The 25281-nt window shown below is 47.6% G+C and overlaps 3 protein-coding genes across 24 annotated transcripts in view; 2 read left to right on the top strand and 1 right to left on the bottom strand.

The window, feature by feature from the left end:
* LOC147022562 (uncharacterized) overlaps window positions 1-9313 on the bottom strand; it is a 37626-nt gene extending 28313 nt beyond the window's left edge. For 2 of the 8 annotated variants that reach the window (XM_085887261.1, XM_085887254.1), the window contains exon 1: window positions 9187-9287. In XM_085887261.1, the coding sequence (XP_085743387.1) occupies window positions 9187-9188 (2 nt within the window). In that variant the 5' untranslated portion in view covers window positions 9189-9287. Of the gene's footprint in view, window positions 1-7696; window positions 7877-9175 lie in introns of all 8 variants that reach the window. The other 6 variants (XM_085887258.1, XM_085887259.1, XM_085887256.1 and 3 more) reach the window with 6 other exon arrangements.
* On the top strand, window positions 5417-7287 carry LOC147022563 (uncharacterized). The gene is made up of 2 exons (XM_085887253.1): window positions 5417-6196; window positions 6285-7287. The coding sequence occupies exons 1-2, from the start codon at window positions 6104-6106 to the stop codon at window positions 6927-6929; spliced, it is 738 nt and encodes a 245-aa protein (XP_085743379.1). The 5' UTR covers window positions 5417-6103; the 3' UTR covers window positions 6930-7287.
* Window positions 9314-18405: 9092 nt separating the features above from the next.
* LOC147022564 (CAP-Gly domain-containing linker protein 4-like) overlaps window positions 18406-25281 on the top strand; it is a 151233-nt gene continuing 144357 nt past the window's right edge. For 4 of the 15 annotated variants that reach the window (XR_015059789.1, XM_085887269.1, XM_085887270.1 and 1 more), the window contains exon 1: window positions 18425-18564. Coding sequence is in view for 2 of the 15 variants with exons in the window: in XM_085887269.1 (XP_085743395.1) it covers window positions 18537-18564 (28 nt within the window). In the remaining 13 variants the exon portion in view is untranslated. Of the gene's footprint in view, window positions 18696-25281 lie in introns of all 15 variants that reach the window. The other 11 variants (XM_085887275.1, XM_085887271.1, XM_085887272.1 and 8 more) reach the window with 11 other exon arrangements.

Here is a 25281-nt window from a genome sequence, read left to right on the forward strand (position 1 = left end):
ATCACGGGGCGGAGCCATCCGCAGCACTGTCCTGTGACGTCACGGCAAGCCTCCAGGGAATTCTAAAAGGGTTTACACAGACACACTTACCCTATACCGTCTCCCTGTCTAACTACGTGACAATTATCATTTCCCTCTTGAAGAAATGGACATTTACTAGACAACTTATCACCACTGAATTGCGACTTATTACATCGAGATCCTGGTAAACTCGAACAGCATGGCATACCTAATTAAACATCCTAATTACCCTTTGAATGCATACCCCCCTTCAAACGTAACACTGCCCCCTCCTCTGGTACCGCAGCTCCTGCAAGGTATATCACAGGTGCTACCGTACCAGCCTTAACACTTACTGACTCACACCTAATTCACCTAACGAAATAAAGTAGGAGGGGCAATGGGCAGCGAGTCGCAGCTAACTTACCTATCCTGCTTAATGTACTACCCCCTTATGGCCTTATCCTCGCCTAAACAATCATTCATTTTTTTATTTTATTTTATCACATGAGAGCACTGAGCGAAGTTGCACTCCATCCTCTGGATCATCGCTCTTGCCCAACACTCTTCCAGTGATCTGGGGAGGGGAAACAAAAGGTTCCACAAAAACACAACACTTATACTTTACATTCCTACTCTAAGCCTTAACGACACTATTCATGGGGTATTTACACTTGACCGCGTCCCCCAGTGGATGCTAATAGACCCAGCGTTACCTGGGGAGCCAATTTTCAAATTTGCTTGACCCCAAAATTATGCGGACATCATGCCTTTGCTGCACATGTCAAGTTGTGCGGGATCGAGTGGGACTCACACATCTTCACAACACTCACACCATGGTCATCATCACATTTCTAGGTCATGGTCCTCATTTTAATGATGCAGTCTGAATCCCGTCATGGCCGTGGGGTGGGTTCCCACAAGATGATGGGGGCATCTCAGGTGCAACCATGCCCACAGGTAAGCTTTAGTCCAACCCAGACGTTTATCCGCCCCGCTCCCTTTGATTCCCACCCTCCTGGTAGCCATCAGCTCTAACCCCGTACAACACACTGGAAGGGGTCTCACTGGCTCCTCTGGCCTTCCTGGGTCGCCAAGGTCATACCCGCCTTCGTCGCCCAACCGGACCCTCTCCCAGTTGCCTCCAGACACTGTCACCGTTAGCCACCAGGGGTGAATCTCCTTGAAGGGGGTCACAATTCCCGCTCACCGTGAGCTTCAGCAATCCCTGCGGACAAGCACATCATCCCCACCCACAAAACCCACATGACTCCCCCACCCCATCGGCCTTACATGTGACACCTGCATTTCTAACACTTCACCGACCATGACCTTCCCTGTTACCACACCATGTCCAATAAAAAATCAATGTGTGCACCATACATTTCACTTCTTAACTTGAAACAACTCACACAGCACTTTTCCTCACCCGATCCACGCACCAGCCATTGGACAGCCACTTGTGCCCGCTTTGTTACCAATTACCCACTGTCCCTATTGTCCCTCCAAAACCCAGCAGAACTTACAAACCCATGCCAATTTTCCCACAATTCACTATTTTTCACCAAAGGAGGCACTTTGCCACAATCTCAGCAGCCGAGCATGGCCCTATATGCTCAGCCCAATCTAGTCTCCCCGACCCCTGACAGTGATCTCCGGACCCGACCTATGAAAGGGCATCTCGGATAGACCTGGCGGTTCAGCAGGAGGATTCATCTTCTCCGAGTCTAAAAGTCTATTGGAGGGTCCCTCCATCGCCGGGTACCGGCAATATCGTTGCATGTGTCCTCTTCGCCCGCACCGGAAACAACTCCCCATAAAAGGCCCCCGTGAGTATCGGTGAAATGTCTCTTCCGGTTCCGGACCCCCTCGGCCATAATCGAATTGCTCTATTGGCTGGGCTGGACCCCGCCCCTTTGGCGCACCAACTACCGAATTACCCTTTATCAAACTTGACAGTTTCTGGCAAATTTCCTGAAACATTTGGGTAATGCCAATTTCTCCCAGCCCCCCTCCCTGATCCTGAATCTCTGCCTGTCGGACCGTCACCGATGGCCTCTCGGGCACCCGACCCGGCCGACTCCACGAGGCCAGCCTGGCCGCGCACTCAGCCGCTCGGTGAACGGTGAGTGGATCCTGTAACTCCACTAGCGCTCGGACCTCAGGGTCCGGAAGAGCAGCTAAAAATTTCTCTAGTGCCAGTCTGTCCCATGCCTCCACTGTAATGTCCCGATACGCGATCCTGACTGATTGGTAAATGTCCTGTGCCAGCTCCTGCACTGTCTCACCCGGCTTTAATCTGCGGTGCTGGAGCTGGGCCCGCACCAGATCACAGTTCGCTGCGAACCCAAACTGACGGCTTAACGCCTCGCAAATGTGGGAGCTGGTCAACATCCCTCCGCAATCACGTTTAACACATCTGCGGCTGGTCCCCGCAACGTTGCCACCAAATTCCCTGTACGTTCCCGCTCATTCCACCCGTTTAGTTGGGAAATACACTCAAATTGCGTCAGAAAAGCTTCAAGGCTCCCTGACCCGTCAAAATTTACCAGGGGGGTCACTTTTACGGTGGCCCGCTTCTCAGTTTCTCCCTTGTCTGAATCCAGCCCAGGGATCAAACACCCTTGTGGCTGCGTATCCAATTTCGGAGCCCACTGTGGCCAAAGATGTTTTGTGGTGAGGGTCTCATGGGTCAATTTTGCCTCCTGTTCCAAACGTTGAATGGACCGATTCACCTCTTCCCGCAGGATCTTCTGGGCCCGCACAACCTCCTCCAAGGCTCCGTCACGAGTTTGTAGCTGCTCCTCAACCAACCCGGACACTCTACTTACAAAAGACGGCTCTACCAGGCCTTTATCCAAGACTTCATCTTGGCTCATAATTTTATCTTGTTCGTCCAAACGAGCCTCCAATCCTTTTACCTTCTCCGCCAAATTCATCCCTTGCTTCCTCAGCTCTCCCCACTCTTCAACTTGCAGCTGCATACGAGCATCCACACAGACACGATGACGCTCCAGGCTTTCATCCACTTTATCAACCCGAATGTTCGTTGCATCAATTTTATCTACCAATTTTTTCCGTATATTTTCCCCCTCCAATGTAATTTCTACCTTTGTTTCCTCCAATCTATCCTCGAACTTACTTTGTATTTCCCCCAATTGAACATCCACACACTCCTGCATCTCAGTTTTCATTTTCTCCATCTTTTCCCCCAATTCATCCCTCATTAAATCAATCCGTGCACCCAACTGTTCCCCCATTACCCCCAATTGATCTGTCATGTCTGCCCTCTGTGCCGTCATGTCTGCCCTCTGTGCCGTCATGTCTGCCCTCTGTGCCGTCATGTCTGCCCTCTGTGCCGTCATGTCTGCCCTCTGTGCCGTCATGTCTGCCCTCTGTGCCGTCATGTCTGCCCTCTGTGCCGTCATGTCTGCCCTCTGTGCCGTCATGTCTGCCCTCTGTGCCGTCATGTCTGCCCTCTGTGCCGTCATGTCTGCCCTCTGTGTCAGAGAATTGATTTTCCATTTGTGCCGTAATTTCTGTCCTCTGTGTCACAAATTGATTTGCCATTTGTACCGTCATGTCCACTATTAAACGTTCCAACAGTGTCTGGATCGTCATCGCACCGGTTTCCGGCACTGCGGGCTCCATTACGGGCAATGAAGCACGGTCCACGCTCGGAATGGGGGAGGTTTCAATCTTACCCCTGTCTCTCCCTTCTTCCCCCGACTCGCTGCCAGACACGTGGCCTTCCTCCTCAAACATCTGCACATCCGCCATGGTGCAGAAGTCCCGTTTGCCGCCAATTAATTTTAATTTGAAAAATCCCGCCAAAATTTTCCCGCGCTTTTCTGTAGTAATTTTATATTCCAATCCGTGGTGAGATTTTAATCTTGGTACATTCTCCCGATACCAAATATAATTTAGAGGGGTTCGAACATCCAACACCCTGACACCAATGTGACGTCCACGGGACTTGAACAGTCCCGCTGACGTAGAATGAGCCGAAACGATGGAGGCGGTTTATCCTTTACAACCCAAAGATGGCGGTTCTAATCGCTCTACCGCAAACGGGACGAGGAAGGTGGCACGAGTCGCTTTTCACTGAGTTAATGATGTTTATTTCTCTAACCAGAAATAATCAGACTCGGCAAGAGGAGGGATCCGGGGCGATTCGACGGGATGGTGGTGTGGGTTCGGGCGTGGGGAAAACACAGACAATTCCAATGAATATACAAATCTCAAACCCTCTAAGGCGCCAGGTACGTACACACACACACACACACACACACACACACACACACACACACACACACACACACACACACACACACACACACACACACACACACACACACAACGTAGCTGGTCCTGGTGGTCAGGCTGGCCCGTGGTGCGGACGCAACAGTCCCTGGATTGGCGCCGGACGAGCTGGCGTTGCGCTCGTCAGGGGCAGGAGACACCGTGGTACTGTCGACCTCCTGGTGTCGGCCCAAGTCCGCTCACAGCCGCCAGGGAGCCAGTTCTGGCGCCAAGTTGCGAGCAGGAGAGGGAGGCAGGTCCGCCCGCCGTTCGACCCCGTACTCAGAGCCAGCAGAACCCCAGAGCCAACCGAGCTGAGGCACGAAGCACAGCAGGGCCTCGAGACACGATGAAAACCAGGATCTAATCAGCGCAACAACACAGCACGCTCCCAGCACAACAACCTCCACCAAAACGGTTTTTCTTTACCGATCTTCTTCCTCCTCCTACTTCTCTGAACAGAGCCTTTTTATCCTCGAGTCCTCGTCACTTCCAATCGAGCCGTTTTTATTGGCCCTCCGCCGTCGCCTTCCGCCAATCGTGATCACGGGGCGGAGCCATCCGCAGCACTGTCCTGTGATGTCACGGCAAGCCTCCAGGGAATTCTAAAAGGGTTTACACAGACACACTTACCCTACCCGTCTCCCTGTCTAATTACGTGACAATTATCATTTCCCCCTTGAAGAAATGGACATTTACTAGACAACTTATCACCACTGAATTGCTACTTATTACATCGAGATCCTGGTAAACTCGAACAGCATGGCATACCTAATTAAACATCCTAATTACCCTTTGAATGCATACCCCCCCTCAAACGTAACAATATATACATACGTGTGCATGTTCCATTTAAAGGTTTATGTATATACATATATTTATATATACGTGTGCATGTTCCATTTAAAGGTTTATGTATATATATATATATATATATATATATATATATATATATATATATATATATAAATATATATATATATATATATATATATATATAGTATGTTTTAAAGGTTTATGTATATATATATATATATATATATATATATATATATATATATATATATATATATATATATATATATATATATATATATATATATATATATAGTATGTTTTAAAGGTTTATGTATGTATATACCTGTATACCGGAAATGGGAATGAAGAACAAGCTGTGTAACAGCCACACCCGACTATTTTACTGGGAGACCCTGAGAGCGGGAATCCCTGAGCCTGAGGTGTTGAGTTTGAAAAACCCTTGAAAAGACATCTGGATATTACATGTTTTAAGGACCCAAGCTATCTACTTTCCCCCCAAAATCAGTTCATGATTAAAACGAGCTGAAGGAGTTGTGTGGTGAACATGGACCTGATGTTGTGTCCCTCCCCCCCCCACCAGAGCCGGATTACCCACTAGGCAGACAAGGCATGTGCCTTAGGGCCAGCCAAAAACTCGGGCCACAAAACTTTAGGCAACTTTTTTTTTTTAACATACAATTCTTATTGGTCTCGTAATACTGTTACGAATTTGGAAATCTATCGCATACAACATACAGGTTCCTTTAGCTCAGTTATCTCGGTAAGTACGTGTTTTATAGATAGCCTCCTCCCCCTGGTCTAATGGGTGAATTCGTGTAAATGTGCTGTGATTTGTTATTGGAATACCCCATCTCCTGCAACAACAACAGCAACAACGACAACAACGCCATCTTCACATCCATCCTGACGCCATGATGCTCACGGCATTCTTTGTGCACACGTCAGCCAGCAGGCGCGCGCATGGGCGGAGTCTAGCGTCGGCATGGCGTCCCTCCTTAGCCAATCGGCAGGGAGCAGGTGTGTTCCCTGCCCTGCCTCCGACTCGACACGGTCGCCATTCGACACGCGGTCGGAGGTGAGTTAAACACCGTATAGTGTTTAATGTGGTTTGTATTTTATAATAAAAGCTTTTAAAATTTGTACATCTGATGTTCTATTTGCAGATTCAATCCATCGTTATGTCAGGACGCAAACGTGGCTGGAAGCGAGCTCAGGAGTTGCAGAAAAAGAAGCATAAGGAGGATCAACTACTCAAGAAGACTCATAAATTGACATCGTTTTTCCATGTGGTGGAGAAAGATGCTGGTGTTGGTGGTGATGATGATATAGATTCAACGAAGGACTCCCCTTCAACATCCCCCGCAGTTGATCCTGTCGAAGACAGGCCGGCCGACGATGGTGACACTAGGGGTGAAGGTGCTTCAGTATCGACTCCACTGATTCCCAACGATGTCGGGTTGTTTCGTAACATCACAGACAAACTGCGCCATGTGTGCATCAGCTTGGGCACTAACCATTTTCGGAACTTGGATGACAGTTATCCAGAAACGAAGTGTGAATACTCTGGGGTGAATCGCTTTCTTAATGCCATTGCCTTCCAACGGGTTTTGCCAAATGGGGAGGTAGCTGATCGTGATTGGTTGGTTTATTCTCCTGCCAAAGCTTGCGTTTTCTGTTTTCCATGTACTCTGTTTTCCTCTGACAGAGCTGCACAGATTTCTGGCTCGGGATTTACTGATTGGAAGAATACGGCTCAGTACTTGAAAGCCCATGAAATCAGCCCAAGGCCCATCCATGAAATTCTATGAAAGCACATAGAGTCAGTTCTAACATTTTGTCAGCAGAGTGCTGATGCCGGTCGAGTTGATAAGCAATTGCATCAAAACATGCTGGAGCAGCGCAGCTATTGGAAAAATGTGTTGCCACAATTACTTTTCTTTGCGAGAGGGGTCAGTCGTTTTGAGGTAGTAACGAAATTGTTTGCTCCAGCAGCAATGGTAATTACTTGGGCATTTTGGAGTTGATTGGCCAGTTTGATCCGCTTTTATCCCAGCACATCCATTACCATGCCAATCGGGGTCGCGGTCACACGTCTTATTTGTCAAAAGCAATCTGCGAAGAATTAATTGCTATGATGGGCAAGCAAGTACTTGGTCGCATCAAGGATGACATTTCGAAGTCGCGGTATTTCTCCGTTTCAGTGGACTCCACACCAGACATTGCCCATACGGACCAGCTCACGATCATCCTCCGCTACGTCAACATGACAGATCACAAGCCTGTCGAGCGTTTCCTCACGTTCATTAGTATCTCTAGTCATACAAGTCAGGACCTTGCTGATACTCTTCTCCAATACTTGAAGGACCATGACATCGACTTTGACAGTTGCCACGGTCAGATGTATGACAATGCTAGTAATATGTCGGGAAAGTACAATGGTATGCAGCAAATTTTGAAGACCAAGAACAGCTTGGTTGATTACATTCTCTGTGTAGGTCACTCTTTGAACCTAGTTGGTCAGTCCGCGGTGGATTGTTGCATTGAAGCGATTTCATTTTTTGGGTTTTTGCAGCACCTGTATGCGTCCTTTGTGGCATCCACGCACCGTTGGGGTGTCCTGCAGACCCAAGTGGAACAGCAACCTGGGTGCCTTGTTCCGAAACACCCATCGGATACCGGTGGTCTGCCCGAGCTGATGCCACTGAAGCTCTGTTCCGCGGTTACCGCCAGTTCCAGAGTGCTCTCGAAGAGATCTCTGCAGATGAAAATCAGAACAGGGAGACACGAAATGAGGCAGATTCTTTGGCAGAAAAGATGGGCACCATAGAAGTTGCCCTGATGTGTGGAACTTTGGAATGATATTTTGCAGCGCTTCAACTGCTGCAGCAAGTTGTTGCAAAGTGCCACCATAGAATTAACACCGGCTATTTGTCTGCTGAAGAGTTTGAATGAGTTTTTACATGCGCGCAGAGAAAATTTTGATTTCTATGAGCAACAAGCATGTGATCGCTGCGACAACAGCACTTACAAATCCGAAAGTCGGCGAATGCCCAAGCGTAAGAAGCATGACAATGATGGAAATGCTACTGATGCCACAGAAGGGATGACGGACCAACAAAAATTCAAAGTTTATACATTTTATGTCATCATTGACCGACTGCGAAGTGCATCGCAGAAACGCACAGAGGCGTATTCTGTAATGCTGCAGCGGTTTGGCGTTCTGACAGAGTTTGACTCTATGACCGACGAGGATATGAACACTGTTATTACGGGGCTTGTCAGTGTGTATCACAAGGATCTGAATACTGATTTTGCGTCAGAGTTCCGTCAGTTCATTTGCTGGTATAAAAACAAACTGCCCTCAAGTTCCCCCTCACCAGGGTGTGCACAGCATATGTTTGTGCTGCTGCACACCACTGGAGTTAATGCAGCCTTTCCAAACACTGAAGTGGCTCTCCGAATATACTTAGCACTGATGGCCACCAATTGTTCAGGAGGACGCTCATTTTCGCAGCTAAAGCGAATCAAAGATGTGAAGCGTTCTACCATTCATCAACAGTGTCTTGGTGCGTTGGCCCTTTTGTGCATTGAAAGTAATTTGCTCCGAGAACTGGACTTCACTTCAGTTCCGTAATTGAAGAGTTTGCAGTAGTAAAAGTGCGCAAAGTTGCAATCTAAGGTCGAGTAAACTGTAAAGCAAAGTGCCAAATCTGTACGTGTTTTGTCATGCATATATTCACACACTGTAAATTGTATAGAGGGATTAAATAAACTATTTTCTTTTCACATTAAATATTTGTCTTTTTTTTTGTATTAAATATTTTGTTCTTGAATCAGTTCATCTTTTGTCTGGGGTCCATTTCCATGAGTCCGAGATCTAATTTAAATTTTTCAGGCCATTCTCGAAAATTTCAAAATGTGCCTTTGGGCCAGCCGAGGTTTAATCCGGCACTGCCCCAAAATGATCCCCAACACGGAGGTAACTCCTGTATTTATAACAAAATAAAGCAAAATACGAAAACAACAGCCAATGAAAACCGTCGAGCAGCACAACCTGAGACGCACATGCAACCACAAACGTCCGCCCTGTCTCTTCACCTTTCTTCACACCTGTCGGATTTTCAATGGAGCTTCGTCAACCGACGGCTCGTCGAATGTTTCGGATTCAGACAATATTCACGTACAAGATAAAAAAATATTATTTAACTAATGATGACAGTGAAAATAGGTAAATAGTCACACTAACATTTATATATTTTATATATATATTTTTTTTATCAGCGGTTGAATCGAAAATCTACTTCTGACACAAACTATACCGTCATGGCGACTTCAAACTGAACAAATATAGAAACAACGACCACCTGGCACCGGCACCTGGTGGAGGAATGTCAGTTTTGTATCACCATGCTGTCCATGCACGATCTCTCCAGATCTCGCGTGTTCAATATTCAAGTCTCATCGAGTGTACATTCGTAAATCATGAGATTTTGGGTTTAAGTTGTGTTTTTTTTCACGGCAGAGTAATAATTTTCAGCACAGGTATCTAAGTAGTATATGTACTGTATGTACTGTACGTAATTACCTCCGTACGGCCACTGAAGGTCGACAGAGGTTGTGTTTTCAACCCTGTTTGTCTGTATACCTGTCTCTACGCTGTCTATTGGGTGATCGCTCGACTACCGTTATTCTCAGGTTTTCCGTCTGTCTGTATGTTTGTATGTAATGGACAGCTCTGGAGGCCAGAGGAGTCAACCGATTTTGATGAAACGTGACTGGTAGGTTCATACCAGGATCTAGTTGTATGCTTTTGAGCCACCGTTGCTATGGACGCCACCGTTGCCTAGCAACGGGACTGAAATTTTTGAAAAAAATCCGAAAAATATTTATATATTTCTTTGTCGAAAATCAAAAATCGGCTTCCAGGATTTTATGCGCACTATAATCAACCTGTTTGTCAAAAAATTTCAGCCCGATCCGTCAAAAACTGTATGACTAGTATGCAATTATGTGGCGACCACCCATGTCGCCTACTGGCTTGTGTGTTTGTGTGTGACCAGGATATCTCAAAAAGTTACGGACGGATTCGGACGGAACTTGGTGGGCAGGTAGGGTGTGTGACAAGGACGAACTGATTACGTTTCTGGATCTGAGAATTTTTTTTTAAAAAGTGATTCTTCACCATTGAGAGGGCGGGTTAAAAACGATGTCCGGCAACATATCACAAAACATTGTTCACGGATTATTACAGAACTAGGGGGACGAGTTGGTTAGGTGACAATAACAAGCAGGTTATATTTTGGTTCAGGTTTGGATCCAGATCCGTCCGATTAGTGGATATCAAGCAAACTGTTCACCTATGGAGGTGTGTGCTCCTCTGAGTGCCGTTCTTGTATTGATGAAACTGTGAGCAGTGATGTCGGGGCCCAAGCACCACTTGCCCAACACGAAGCAATTTCAAATCATGTGACCTATAATGTCGTTAATAACAGCATATCTGCACTATTAAATGTCAAAGTGTGTCATTATGTCAGTGTGTGTCCTCCATTAACTCCAAAACTATCAAACCTAACAACCTGAAACTCTGCATGCATACTAAGAAAACTCCAAGGAAGTGCAAGAGTGAAAATTGCGTGTTTGGGTTAATTAAAACACCCCTTTTGAAAATAATTAATGGCATAATTTAATTACATCCTTTACTAGGCGTGTCCTCGGTCACCGCTCTCTCTGGGGTCTGAAGGTGTATCCCAGGTCACCTCGCTGGGGTCTGAAGCCGCCATGTGTTTTTGGCCTGTTCAACCATGCCTTGACTTTGAACAGGTCGCAACGATTTCTTCACGATAATGTTTATTTTTTCAGGTTCCTCACTCATATTATCAAATGCCTCTGCGTCATAGCTACGAATCGCTGGGTACATTGTAATGCTTATAAACGCCCGGAGACGCAGTGTTTGTGGCTTTATTTCATTTCCGCACATGCCGTAACTGCGAGAATCTTTTAAACTATGCAGAATTACAAAATTTAAGTTCCAGAATCAAACTTATAAGCAGTTTTGACTCCTATAAAAGTGTTCATTTGTCCAATGTGGACATATTTGACGTTGTGGGCATCTCAGAGAGGTGTATGTTTAATATGACAGTTCGGTGATTGCTAATCACGTGCCAGGCGAGCCGTTTCTTATCAACCGTTTTGATGGCGTGGTTAAGCCACTTGGCGAGTGCTCTTCAATATTCACACTGTCACTGAATATGACATCGATCGACTTGAACAAAGTTCAGGCGTCACTCGCATGCGTTGGCCACGTGTTGTTGCGGTTCAACAGGCGGTAGCTAGCTCCCTGGAAATGTGAAATTTTATTTTCCACTGTGTTTCCCCTTTTTGGATGATCGTCCATAATGCGACCCATCAATTCGGCATTGATAAATACAAATAAAAATTAAACGTTTCACTTTTAAAAGTTTCTCCAATTGTTTTTGCTTGGTGAAGCCGCTTGGCACACATTCAAGCTTCAATGGCGATAGCACGGTTCTGGTAGGAAGGCAAAATAAATTATTTGATCACAATGAGTAAAAAATGTTTTCAGTTATGAAGCAAGAAGGGCACATGGTGAGCGCATTACCTCCGCCCAATCTCTCAATGGTGAAGAATCACTTTAACAATTAAATAATTCTCGCATCCAGATCCAGATCCAGATCTGGATCTTCACCCAAATCTGATCAGTTCACCCTTGTCACACACCCACAATCTTCACCAAATTCCACCTGGATCCGTCACAACTTTTTGAGATATCCTGCACACAGACAAACAGACAGAAAGGGGTGAAAACATAACCACCTTCACCTTCGGTGGCGGAGGTAATAACTAACCACCACATCACGACAGGAAAGCCGAGAGGTACGCATGCCTGCTCTGTGTAGCATGGGTTTGAAGCCCGACTCAGCTATAAACTGTCATCCCGGTGTTTCACAGGAAGGGTGATTCATCACTGTGTGTGTCCCTCTCAGATGAACGTTCAGCTGGGAATCGCATCTGCTAGAATCCCTCACCCCTCTCCCTCCCTCACCCCTCTCCATACCTCACCCTCTCCCTCCCTCACCTCTCTTCCCACTTTCCTCTTCCCTCCCTCTATCTCTCCCTCACCCATCTCCCTACTCCCCCACCCTTCCTTCTCTGTTGAGGACCCGAGGATGTACGAATCAGATTCGGAGTGAGCTGATCAGTGAGGTGCAAAGGTCGCTGCATGTCTGAGCAAGCAAACAGAGCTTTGCCAGGAGGAGAGAGTGAATTTTTAGTGCTCACTCCTCGGGTCTCAAAGTATTCGTGTGTGTGTGTGTGTGTGTGTGTGTGTGTGTGTGTGTGTGTGTGTGTGTGTGTGTGTGTGTGTGTGTGTGTGTGTGTGTGTGTGTGTGTGTGTGTGTGTGTCGATGTGCAAGTTGCTGTTGTTGCCTGCTATCTGCACATGTGGGTCAGTATCAGCAGGAGGTGAAATAGACCTACCAGGTTTCACAGTATTCGTGTGTGTGTGTGTGTGTATGTGTGTGTGTGAGTCGATGTGCAAGTTGCTGTTGTTGCCTGCTATCTGCACATGTGGGTCAGTATCAGCAGGAGGTGAAACAGACCTACCAGGTTTCACAGTATTCGTGTGTGTGTGTGTGTGTATGTGTGTGTGTGTGTGTGTGTGTGTGTGTGTGTGTGTGTGTGTGTGTGTGTGTGTGTGTGTGTGTGGGTGTGCAAGTTGGTGTTGTTGCCTGCTATCTGCACATGTGGGTCAGTATCAGCAGGAGGTGAAATAGACCTACCAGGTTTCACAGTATTCCTGTGTGTGTGTGTGTGTGTGTGTGTGTGTGTGTGTGTGTGTGTGTGTGTGTGTGTGTGTGTGTGTGTGTGTGTGTGTGTGTGGGTGTGTGTGTGTGTGCGCGCGTGCACGTGTATGTGTGTTGTTGTTGATTGGTATTTTCATATGTGGGTTTCAGAGTGTTTCATGGAGTCCTCCCATGATGGGCCCAAAGTATCCCCCTTTATTAGCTCGCCTGTTCGAAGAACAGAGAGCTATAGCGATACCCCCGGTGTGAACGTCAGCATCAGCGTGAGCGTGAGCGTGAAAATGTTAAAGTTTTTGGTGCAAGTTATTTTTTCCTTTCTAATGTTTTTATCTACAACACTTTTTTATACGCCCGATATATATATATATATATATATATATATATATATATATATATATATATATATATATAGTGTTACGGCTGTGGAAATTCGCATAACACCATAAAGGTCCTTAGTTCATTTAGATCGATAAGTCTGTGTTCAGTTAGATTTCCCCACCGTTGTTTAATGGGATTTATTCATGTCACAGGGCTGTGATCCTTTGAGGTAGGTTTTTCTTTTTCTATCGTTATTTTGAACCAACCACATCTCCACCACCATTACAACAACCAACATCGCTCCCCTTAACCACAACACCAACCACAACCACACCTGCCTTTCAACAACCACGCCATCCTCACCACTCCGCCAGCAACCGTCAACACCACCACGCCACGAACATCACCTCATCTTCATTCCTGAAATAATGCCATCTTTGCGCCAGCAGTGGTGGGATCCGATCAAATGGCATCGCTGCAGGGAGAGGCAAGGGTTCTCTCGCCGTGCAGCGCAAGTCTGGTGATTTCTACCATGTCTGCTTTGTATTGTGTGGAAGGTTTGCCTCGAAAAACAAATCACAGGAGAGAAAGGGGCGGGGCCTGTGGGGGTCGAAGGGTGTTGATTTCTACCACGTCCGCTTTGTGTGGAAGCTTTGTCTCGGAAAATCGGATCCAGAGGGCCGGTGATCTCGACCACGTCCGCTTTCCGCGCGGGGTCAAGGGTCAGACAGCAAAGGCCAAATCTCGTCCCCCCGGCCTTATATAAGGGCGAGCAGAACAGAGCTTCGAGCAGTCTGGAGGGGTCGGAGAGCCGAGTGGAGCGCGAAGTCTGGAGAGAGTCAGTCGGAGAAAGCCAAGGAGCTGCGTGGAGACCACAGCCGGGGAGAACTTGCTAGCGTCAAGGCAGTCCGAGGTGATTGGACCTCGGCGCGGTTCGCGCATCGCTGAGGAACGGACGGGGTCTTGGAGCATTCGAATCTTATAGAGCATCAACTCTGACAGGGCACTAAAAGACCCGTTCGTTCCTCTCAACCGCGTTGCCGGCCGGGGCCCGGATCACCTCGCTTGGCAAGGTCGCAATCAGGCGCGGCTGTCCCAGTGGCCGTGGGAAACGGATGTCACGACCTGCCCATCGTGGCAAGGCCGCAATCAGGCGCGGCTGTCCTAGTGGCCGTGGGAAACGGATGTCACGACCTGCCCATCGTCGCAAGGCCGCAATCAGGCGCGGCTGTCCTAGTGGCCGTGGGGAAGCAGACGTTGCGACCTGCCCATCGTCGCACCACGATGGTGCGGGTAAGCCACATCGGTCTCGCAAGCCCATTCGGTCAACCAAGGCTCACGCACTATAAAGGTCCACGGACCCTGTCTGCCACTCTCGTCTATGAGAGTGGCCCTTTCCTTCCTTTTGAGTGAATCTTGTGGCGCCGTGTCCTGACAAGTAAAAACTGCCGAAGTGACTGTACATTTATTAATTATATTCGGTCGTAGTGCTTTTCCTTTGCATACGTCACGTGATTGCTTTTGTTTGCCTGCATGATTGACTGTATTTGTGTACGCGTAAAACAAATGTGCTTTGTTTGAATGTAACCCGTTCGTAGCATCCTCTTTCCCCTAATGAAAATGCCATCTTGCATCGCGGAATAAATAGTGGGGTTTCAAGCACCCGTTAAATAGAATCGGATCCAGCGAGGTCGGCGATAATACCCGCTCGGTTATCACTGCAGAACGGAACGGACTACTTAAGCGGTTCGTGTCCCAAGCTGACCTGCTTCGAGGTACGGCTGCCCGGTCGGCTCCCCGTGCAGGTACTTAGGTATATCGAGTTCGGCAAGTGACCCTATCTTGCGCGGGTAGACAATTGGCACGGCCGTGGTGGGGTTGAAGACCCACCCGTGACAGGGTTACGGCGTTGACTCCGGAAAGTCACGACTGAATTGTCCGTCCGGTGGGCGACGTGGTTGTGATTTGAGGTCCGCGGCCGATCGCAGGCTGGCGGGCGAGAATTCGTAACAATATATATATATATATATCTTCTTCTTCCTTCGGCTGCTCCCGCTAGGGGTCGCCACAGCGGATCATCCGTATGATCCGCATTGTGATTTGGCACATGTTTTACGCCGGATGCCCTTCCTGACGCAACCCTGGTCGCCTCTTACAACACAGGGATAAGGTACACCTATTTTAACCGGGGTATATACCGGCCCAGTATACTGGTACTCATTTCGCCGACCTCGGAAGGATGACAGGCTGAGTCAACCCCCTGGTGTATTAATTCAGTGGCCCAACGGGGCTTGAACTCAGGACCTTTTGGATCCCAAGCCGCTGCCCTAACCACTGCGCCAACACACCAGGCTATATATATATATATATATATATATATATATATATATATCAGAGCATATTATGTGATACCGGTCGTCTGTCCGTCCCTGTCCGCACTCTGACTCCCAAAGTTTTCAACTTTCCCGTTTCATATTTGGTACATAGGTATAGACTGTGGGACCATCCACTGTCTGTGTGTTAACCCAGTCTTCCTGCCTCTGAAAGCCTTTGTTGACTTTTTGCAGCGAGAAAGTTCGCCCCTCTGTGAGTTTTGAATTCCTCGTGTGGACCTCTTGTTTACTGATTAAAATATACAAATACATATATTGCTTTAAAATTATTTTGATCAGACTTTACTGCAATGCTTTATAAAAAATATTATTTAATTAGACTAGTCTTTTAAAAACGAAAAACGATAAATGTATAAACAGGCGAGCATTGGGTGGCTTTGACACCACTCTGGTTTCAATAACGGATCATTACTGAGTCCTGGACTCGGACAGCTTCCAACTGTAGTTCGTTTGTAGTAATATTCCCAGGGATGGTTTTTAATATCTCTGTGAGGTTCTTTGTCATCATTCCTGAAGCTCCAACCATCACTGGAACAACTTTGGCATTCTTCAGCTTTCAGGATCTTTTCACTTCATTCTGGAGGTCTTGGAATTTGGTCATTTTCTTGATTTCTGCATCGTTAGTTCAAAATCATTGCTATTAACACCTCAATCAGCAACGCCTTCTCTTTTTTTTATACTTAAGTATGATATCTGGTCGCAACGCTTTGTTTTCGATGTTCACGCTTGATGGGATCATTAGTTTGTACGTAAGCGGTCGGTACTTCCTTATTTTCAGTGATTACTTTTGGTTCATGTTCCCACAAATTCTCTGGAATTGGAATATCAAAGTTTTTGCAGATGTGCCAGTGGATTACTTTATAAACACTGTTGTGTCATCATGTGTACAGCTGTTCTGACATGAATTTGTTTTTGTGTGTGTTTGGTCTTTAAACATAACACATCATTCTCTTTACTAACCCCACCTCCACCCCTCACCTTTCTCCTTTTTTTTTTCCTCCTACCCCTCCCCCCCCCCCATCACAATGTCTCTCTCTTTCTTTCTCACCCTCTCCTCACACCCCTTCCTCCTGCAGTGGAAAGCAACATTTGGTGAGGTGTCGCTCTCTCATGCTTTCCCCCTTCCGAGCTTCCTCTCCCCTCCCTCCATCCTCCACTCTGCCCTCCCCCATCCTCTCCCAACCTCTCCGCTTCCTCCTCTCCCTCCCCTCCCTCCTCTCTCTCCCTCCCCTCTGCTCTCCCTCACCTCCCCTCCTCTCTCTCTCTCCCTCTCCTCCCTCCTCTCTCTCCCTCTCTCCTCCCTCCTCTCTCTCCCTCTCCTCCCTCCTCTCTCTCCCTCTCCTCTCTCTCCCCTCCCTCCTCTCTCTCCCCTCTCCTCTCTCTCTTCCGTCTCTCCTCTCTCTCTCCACCCTCCTCTCTCTTCCCTCTCCCTCCCCTCTCTCCCTCCCTACTCTCTCTCCCTCCCCTCCCTCCTCTCTCCCTCTCTCTCCCTCCCCACCCTCCTCTCTCTCTCCTCCTCCCTCCTCCCTCTCCTCCCTCCTCTCTCCTCCCTCCTCTCTCTCCCTCTCTTTCCTCCTCTCTCTCTCCTCCCTCCTCTCTCCTCTCTCTCCCTCTCCTCCCTCCTCTCTCTCCTCCCTCCTCTCTCCCTCCTCCCTCCTCTCTCCTCTCTCTCCCTCTCCTCCCTCCTCTCTCTCTCCCTCTCCTCCCTCCTCTCTCCCTCTCCTCCCTCCTCTCTCTCCCTCTCCTCCCTCCTCTCTCCCCACTCCTCTCTCTCCCCACCCCACCCCTCTCTCCCTCCATCCTCCCTCTCCCTCCCCTTCCTCTCTGTCCCCTCCCTCTCCTCCTTCTCCCTCCCTCCTCTCTCCCCTCCCTCCTCTCTCCCCACCCCTCCCTCTCTCTCCCCTCCTTTCTCTCTCCCCTCCCCACTCCTCTCCCTCCCCACTCCTCTCCCTCCCCACCACTTCCTACCCCTCCCCACTCCACACTTTTCCTCTCTCTCCCCTCCATCCTCCCTCTCCCCTCTCCTCTCCTTCCTCTCTCCATCCTCCCTCCCTCCTCTCTCCCCACCCCTCCCCTCTCTCTCTCCTCCATCCTCCCTCTCCCTCCATCCTTCCTCTCTGTCCCCTCTCTCTCTCTGTCCCCTCCCTCTCCCTCCCCTCCCTCTCCCTCCCTCCTCTCTCCCTCCCTCCCTCCCTCCTCTCTCCCTCCCTCCCTCCCTCCCTCCTCTCTCCCCTCCCTCCTCTCTCTCCCCTCCTTTCTCTCTCCCCCTCCCTCCTCTCTCTCCCCTCCTTTCTCTCTCCCTCCCTCCTCTCTCTCCCTCCCTCTCCCTCCCTCCTCTCTCCCTCCCTCTCCCTCCCTCCTCTCCCCTCCCTCCTCTCTCTCCCCTCCTCTCTCTCCCCTCCTTTCTCTCTCCCCCTCCCTCCTCTCTCTCCCCTCCTTTCTCTCTCCCCTCCCCTTAATACCTCCATCAGTGAATTGAAGGATTGTATTTGCGAGTTTAAAATAATCGATAAAAAAAAATACAAACAGAGGACATGAAATGATGACAGTGATGCGGAGATAATGAAGAACAGCAAAGCACGTTCCTGCAGCCCAGTAGTTTTAATGGTGAGTAGATTAATTACGTACCAGTGTAATGGAGATTCATAAGATTATCCTAATTACCGTCGTCTGGGAAACGGCTACCGGGTCCCGCCTCCTTCGTTTTAATTGGCTGAGTCAGGGAGGAGCATGTCGTTGATTGGTTGAACGTGGCCCGTCCTTTGGCAGCGGTGAAAAGGGTCGCAGCGGCGTGTGGAGCTGTCGGCGTCATTCGGGCGTCGGATTGGTGGACCCGGTCCAGAGCGAGGGAAGTGAGACAGCTTGGCGGATCACGAGGGTGATGGTGTGTGAGAATATGAGGGTAAAAAGTGAGATTGATAATGAGGAGATAAAGAAGTACGGGGAGGAGGGTGAAGCGGGTGATCATGAGTGTTTTTATTCGTGATTTGAGGATCTGGTCGTGGTCGTGGTGGTGGTGGTGGTGATCCTCCAACTGATGGTTCGTGTTAATGTTGTGAATGTATTCTTTTAATATATATATATATATATATATATATATATATATATATATATATATATATATATATATATATATATATATATATATATATATAATGGATTACCGGTATAATGTACGGAGTGTAAATGTGTGAGGAGCATGGTGATTGTGATGGTGAGTGTAAATGTGTGAGGAGCATGGTGATTGTGATGGTGAGTGTAAATGTGTGAGGAGCATGGTGATTGTGATGGTGAGTGTAAATGTGTGAGGAGCATGGTGATTGTGATGGTGAGTGTAAATGTGTGAGGAGCATGGTGATTGTGATGGTGAGTGTATATGTGTGCTGAGCATGGTGATTGTGATGGTGAGTGTATATGTGTGCTGAGCATGGTGATTGTGATGGTGAGTGTAAATGTGTGCTGAGCATGGTGATTGTGATGGTGAGTGTAAATGTGTGAGGAGTGTGGTGATTGTTATGGTGAGTGTAAATGTGTGAGGAGCATGGTGATTGTGATGGTGTGGTGATTGTGATGGTGAGTGTAAATGTGTGAGGAGCATGGTGATTGTGATGGTGAGTGTAAATGTGTGAGGAGCATGGTGTGGTGATTGTGATGGTGAGTGTAAATGTGTGAGGAGCATGATGATTGTGATGGTGTGGTGATTGTGATGGTGAGTGTAAATGTGTGAGGAGCATGGTGATTGTGATGGTGAGTGTATATGTGTGCTGAGCATGGTGATTGTGATGGTGAGTGTAAATGTGTGCTGAGCATGGTGATTGTGATGGTGAGTGTATATGTGTGCTGAGCATGGTGATTGTGATGGTGAGTGTAAATGTGTGCTGAGCATGGTGATTGTGATGGTGAGTGTAAATGTGTGCTGAGCATGGTGATTGTGATGGTGAGTGTATATGTGTGCTGAGCATGGTGATTGTGATGGTGAGTGTAAATGTGTGCTGAGCATGGTGATTGTGATGGTGAGTGTAAATGTGTGCTGAGCATGGTGATTGTGATGGTGAGTGTAAATGTGTGCTGAGCATGGTGATTGTGATGGTGAGTGTAAATGTGTGCTGAGCATGGTGATTGTGATGGTGAGTGTAAATGTGTGCTGAGCATGGTGATTGTGATGGTGAGTGTATATGTGTGCTGAGCATGGTGATTGTGATGGTGAGTGTAAATGTGTGCTGAGCATGGTGATTGTGATGGTGAGTGTATATGGTGATTGTGATGGTGAGTGTAAATGTGTGCTGAGCATGGTGATTGTGATGGTGAGTGTAAATGTGTGCTGAGCATGGTGATTGTGATGGTGAGTGTAAATGTGTGCTGAGCATGGTGATTGTGATGGTGAGTGTATATGTGTGCTGAGCATGGTGATTGTGATGGTGAGTGTAAATGTGTGCTGAGCATGGTGATTGTGATGGTGAGTGTATATGGTGATTGTGATGGTGAGTGTAAATGTGTGCTGAGCATGGTGATTGTGATGGTGAGTGTATATGGTGATTGTGATGGTGAGTGTAAATGTGTGCTGAGCATGGTGATTGTGATGGTGAGTGTAAATGTGTGCTGAGCATGGTGATTGTGATGGTGAGTGTAAATGTGTGCTGAGCATGGTGATTGTGATGGTGAGTGTATATGTGTGCTGAGCATGGTGATTGTGATGGTGAGTGTATATGTGTGCTGAGCATGGTGATTGTGATGGTGAGTGTAAATGTGTGCTGAGCATGGTGATTGTGATGGTGAGTGTATATGTGTGCTGAGCATGGTGATTGTGATGGTGAGTGTAAATGTGTGCTGAGCATGGTGATTGTGATGGTGAGTGTATATGGTGATTGTGATGGTGAGTGTAAATCTGTGCTGAGCATGGTGATTGTGATGGTGAGTGTATATGGTGATTGTGATGGTGAGTGTAAATGTGTGCTGAGCATGGTGATTGTGATGGTGAGTGTAAATGTGTGCTGTGCATGGTGATTGTGATGGTGAGTGTAAATGTGTGCTGAGTATGGTGATTGTGATGGTGAGTGTAAATGTGTGCTGAGCATGGTGATTGTGATGGTGAGTGTATATGTGTGCTGAGCATGGTGATTGTGATGGTGAGTGTAAATGTGTGCTGAGCATGGTGATTGTGATGGTGAGTGTATATGGTGATTGTGATGGTGAGTGTAAATGTGTGCTGAGCATGGTGATTGTGATGGTGAGTGTAAATGTGTGCTGTGCATGGTGATTGTGATGGTGAGTGTATATGTGTGCTGAGCATGGTGATTGTGATGGTGAGTGTAAATGTGTGCTGAGCATGGTGATTGTGATGGTGAGTGTATATGGTGATTGTGATGGTGAGTGTAAATGTGTGCTGAGCATGGTGATTGTGATGGTGAGTGTAAATGTGTTCTGAGTAGGGTGATTGTGATGTTGAGTGTATATGTGTGCTGAGCATGGTGATTGTGATGGTGAGTGTAAATGTGTGCTGAGCATGGTGATTGTGATGGTGAGTGTAAATGTGTGTTGAGCATGGTGATTGTGATGGTGAGTGTAAATGTGTGCTGAGCATGGTTATTGTGATGGTGAGTGCAAATGTGTGCTGAGCATGGTGATTGTGATGGTGAGTGTATATGTGTGCTGAGCATGGTGATTGTGATGGTGAGTGTATATGTGTGCTGAGCATGGTGATTGTGAGGGTGAGTGTAAATGTGTGGTGAGCATGGTGATTGTGATGGTGAGTGTAAATGTGTGCTGAGCATGGTGATTGTGATGGTGAGTGTATATGTGTGCTGAGCATGGTGATTGTGATGGTGAGTGTAAATGTGTGCTGAGCATGGTGATTGTGATGGTGAGTGTAAATGTGTGCTGAGCATGGTGATTGTGATGGTGAGTGTATATGTGTGCTGAGCATGGTGATTGTGATGGTGAGTGTATATGTGTGCTGAGCATGGTGATTGTGATGGTGAGTGTAAATGTGTGCTGAGCATGGTGATTGTGATGGTGAGTGTAAATGTGTGCTGAGCATGGTGATTGTGATGGTGAGTGTAAATGTGTGCTGAGCATGGTGATTGTGATGGTGAGTGTATATGTGTGCTGAGCATGGTGATTGTGATGGTGAGTGTATATGTGTGCTGAGCATGGTGATTGTGATGGTGAGTGTAAATGTGTGCTGAGCATGGTGATTGTGATGGTGAGTGTAAATGTGTGCTGAGCATGGTGATTGTGATGGTGAGTGTATATGTGTGCTGAGCATGGTGATTGTGATGGTGAGTGTAAATGTGTGCTGAGCATGGTGATTGTGATGGTGAGTGTATATGTGTGCTGAGCATGGTGATTGTGATGGTGAGTGTAAATGTGTGCCGAGCATGGTGATTGTGATGGTGAGTGTATATGTGTGCTGAGCATGGTGATTGTGATGGTGAGTGTAAATGTGTGCTGAGCATGGTGATTGTGATGGTGAGTGTATATGTGTGCTGAGCATGGTGATTGTGATGGTGAGTGTAAATGTGTGCTGAGCATGGTGATTGTGATGGTGAGTGTAAATGTGTGCTGAGCATGGTGATTGTGATGGTGAGTGTAAATGTGTGCTGAGCATGGTGATTGTGATGGTGAGTGTATATGTGTGCTGAGCATGGTGATTGTGATGGTGAGTGTAAATGTGTGCTGAGCATGGTGATTGTGATGGTGAGTGTAAATGTGTGCTGAGCATGGTGATTGTGATGGTGAGTGTAAATGTGTGCTGAGCATGGTGATTGTGATGGTGAGTGTAAATGTGTGCTGAGCATGGTGATTGTGATGGTGAGTGTATATGTGTGCTGAGCATGGTGATTGTGATGGTGAGTGTAAATGTGTGCTGAGCATGGTGATTGTGATGGTGAGTGTAAATGTGTGCCGAGCATGGTGATTGTGATGGTGAGTGTAAATGTGTGCCGAGCATGGTGATTGTGATGGTGAGTGTAAATGTGTGCCGAGCATGGTGATTGTGATGGTGAGTGTATATGTGTGATGAGCATGGTGATTGTGATGGTGAGTGTAAATGTGTGCCGAGCATGGTGATTGTGATGGTGAGTGTAAATGTGTGCTGAGCATGGTGATTGTGATGGTGAGTGTAAATGTGTGCTGAGCATGGTGATTGTGATGGTGAGTGTATATGTGTGCTGAGCATGGTGATTGTGATGGTGAGTGTAAATGTGTGCTGAGCATGGTGATTGTGATGGTGAGTGTAAATGTGTGCCGAGCATGGTGATTGTGATGGTGAGTGTAAATGTGTGCCGAGCATGGTGATTGTGATGGTGAGTGTAAATGTGTGCCGAGCATGGTGATTGTGATGGTGAGTGTAAATGTGTGCCGAGCATGGTGGTGATTGGCAGTTTGCTGACCCTCTGCCCCACTGTACTCCTCGCCCCTTTTGGCAGCTTGCCCCTGTGCCCCTCTGCCAAAAGGGGCGAGGAGTACAGTGGGGCAGAGGGTCAAACTGCCAAAAGGGGCGAGGAGTACAGTGGGGCAGTTTGACCCTCTGCCCCACTGTACTCCTCGCCCCTTTTGGCAGTTTTACCCTCTGCCCCTCTGCCCCTCTGCCCCACTGTACTCCTCGCCCCTTTTGACAGTTTGACCCTCTGCCCCACTGCACCCCTTGCCCCTTTTTGGCAGTTTTACCCTCTGCCCCTCTGCCCCCCTTGCCCCTTTTTGGCAGTTTTACCCTCTGCCCCTCTGCCCCACTGTACTCCTCGCCCCTTTTGGCAGTTTTACCCTCTGCCCCACTGTACCCCTCGCTCCTTTTGGCCGTTTTACCCTCTGCCCCTCTGCCCCACTGTACTCCTCGCCCCTTTTGACAGTTTGACCCTCTGCCCCACTGCACCCCTTGCCCCTTTTTGGCAGTTTACTGAACCTCTGCCCCACTGTACCCCTCGCCCCTTTTGGCAGTTTTACCCTCTGCCCCACTGTACCCCTCGCCCCTTTTGGCCGTTTTACCCTCTGCCCCACTGTACCCCTCGCCCCTTTTGGCAGTTTTACCCTCTGCCCCACTGTACCCCTCGCCCCTTTTGGCAGTTTTACCCTCTGCCCCACTGTACCCCTCGCCCCTTTTGGCCCTTTTTCCCTCTGCCCTCTGCCCCACTGTACCCCTCGCCCCTTTTGGCCGTTTTACCATCTGCCCCACTGTACCCCTCGCCCCTTTTGGCAGTTTTACCCTCTGCCCCACTGTACCCCTCGCCCCTTTTGGCAGTTTTACCCTCTGCCCCACTGTACCCCTCGCCCCTTTTGGCCGTTTTACCCTCTGCCCCACTGTACTCCTCGCCCCTATTTGGCAGTTTGTTGACCCTCAGCCCCACTGCACCCCTTACCCCTTTTGTTAGCTTGCTGACCCCACTTTTGTGTTTCCACCACAATGTGTTGTCGTTTTGTGTTGTTGGATGAGCTGCCCATGTGCGAGTGTTTCACGTCCGCCCTGATCATTGTCGCCGTGCTCACGTCGAGACATTTCACTCTGTCTCTGTCATTTGAGTTTCGCAAACAATGATGAACTCTCAAAGGCAATGCCAACAATGTATCACGTCATGTTTCAAGAACCAAGTGAGCGAATGTGTTTAATTCAATAAGTTATTTGTTAACGTTTATCGTGATTGTTTGCTGTTTCTCGTTGTTGACCTTCCCTCGTTATTGCTGGTGTTATGTTTTGCATATTTATGATATTCAACCCAAACTCGGTGTTGTTTGAATGTTGATTTGTTGAGCGGTGTTCGTGTTCACGTTTCATCATTCTTGCTTTTATGTGCAAATTTCCTTTTTACATGATTTGATTCCCTTTGTCAGCGATGTAAACCCTTTCGTTATACTCGTATGATCGAGCTTTTGATGTGGTTTTAATAAAATGTGATTCTTTTGCTCTTTTTCCCTGCTATTCCGATGTTCAGTTCTCTAACAACTGCAAATGTCCACATCACGTGTCGTGAAGTTTCAGGGGCAAGTGAGTTTGGTGTTGGGGAGTGCTGGAGGAGTATCCACACGAACCCGGTTCACTCGTTTACCTCCTCAAATCGTACCTGCTTCCAACCTTGCACTTCTACTTTGTGTTCATAATCCATTTACCTTGAATGTGACCACAATCTGTTGGAACTGTCACAAGATAAAATTTACACTTGGTGAGTGTAAATGTGAGCTGAACATGATGGTGATAGTGAGTGTAAATGTGAGCTGAACATGATGGTGATAGTGAGTGTAAATGTGAGCTGAACATGATGGTGATGGTGCGTGTAAATGTGACCTGCACATGGTGGTGATGATGAGTGTAAATGTGACCTGCACATGGTGGTGATGATGAGTGTAAATGTGACCTGCACATGGTGGTGATAGTGAGTGTAAATGTGACCTGCACATGGTGGTGATAGTGAGTGTAAATGTGACCTGCACATGGTGGTGATAGTGAGTGTAAATGTGACCTGCACATGATGGTGATAGTGAGTGTAAATGTGACCTGCACATGATGGTGATAGTGTGTGTAAATGTGACCTGCACATGATGGTGATAGTGTGTGTAAATGTGACCTGCACATGATGGTGATAGTGAGTGTAAATGTGACCTGCACATGATGGTGATAGTGAGTGTAAATGTGACCT

This window comes from Eptatretus burgeri, chromosome 7 (assembly GCF_056783735.1).
Source record: "Eptatretus burgeri isolate ZD-2024b chromosome 7, Ebu_testis_v1, whole genome shotgun sequence".
NCBI lineage: Eukaryota > Metazoa > Chordata > Myxini > Myxiniformes > Myxinidae > Eptatretus > Eptatretus burgeri.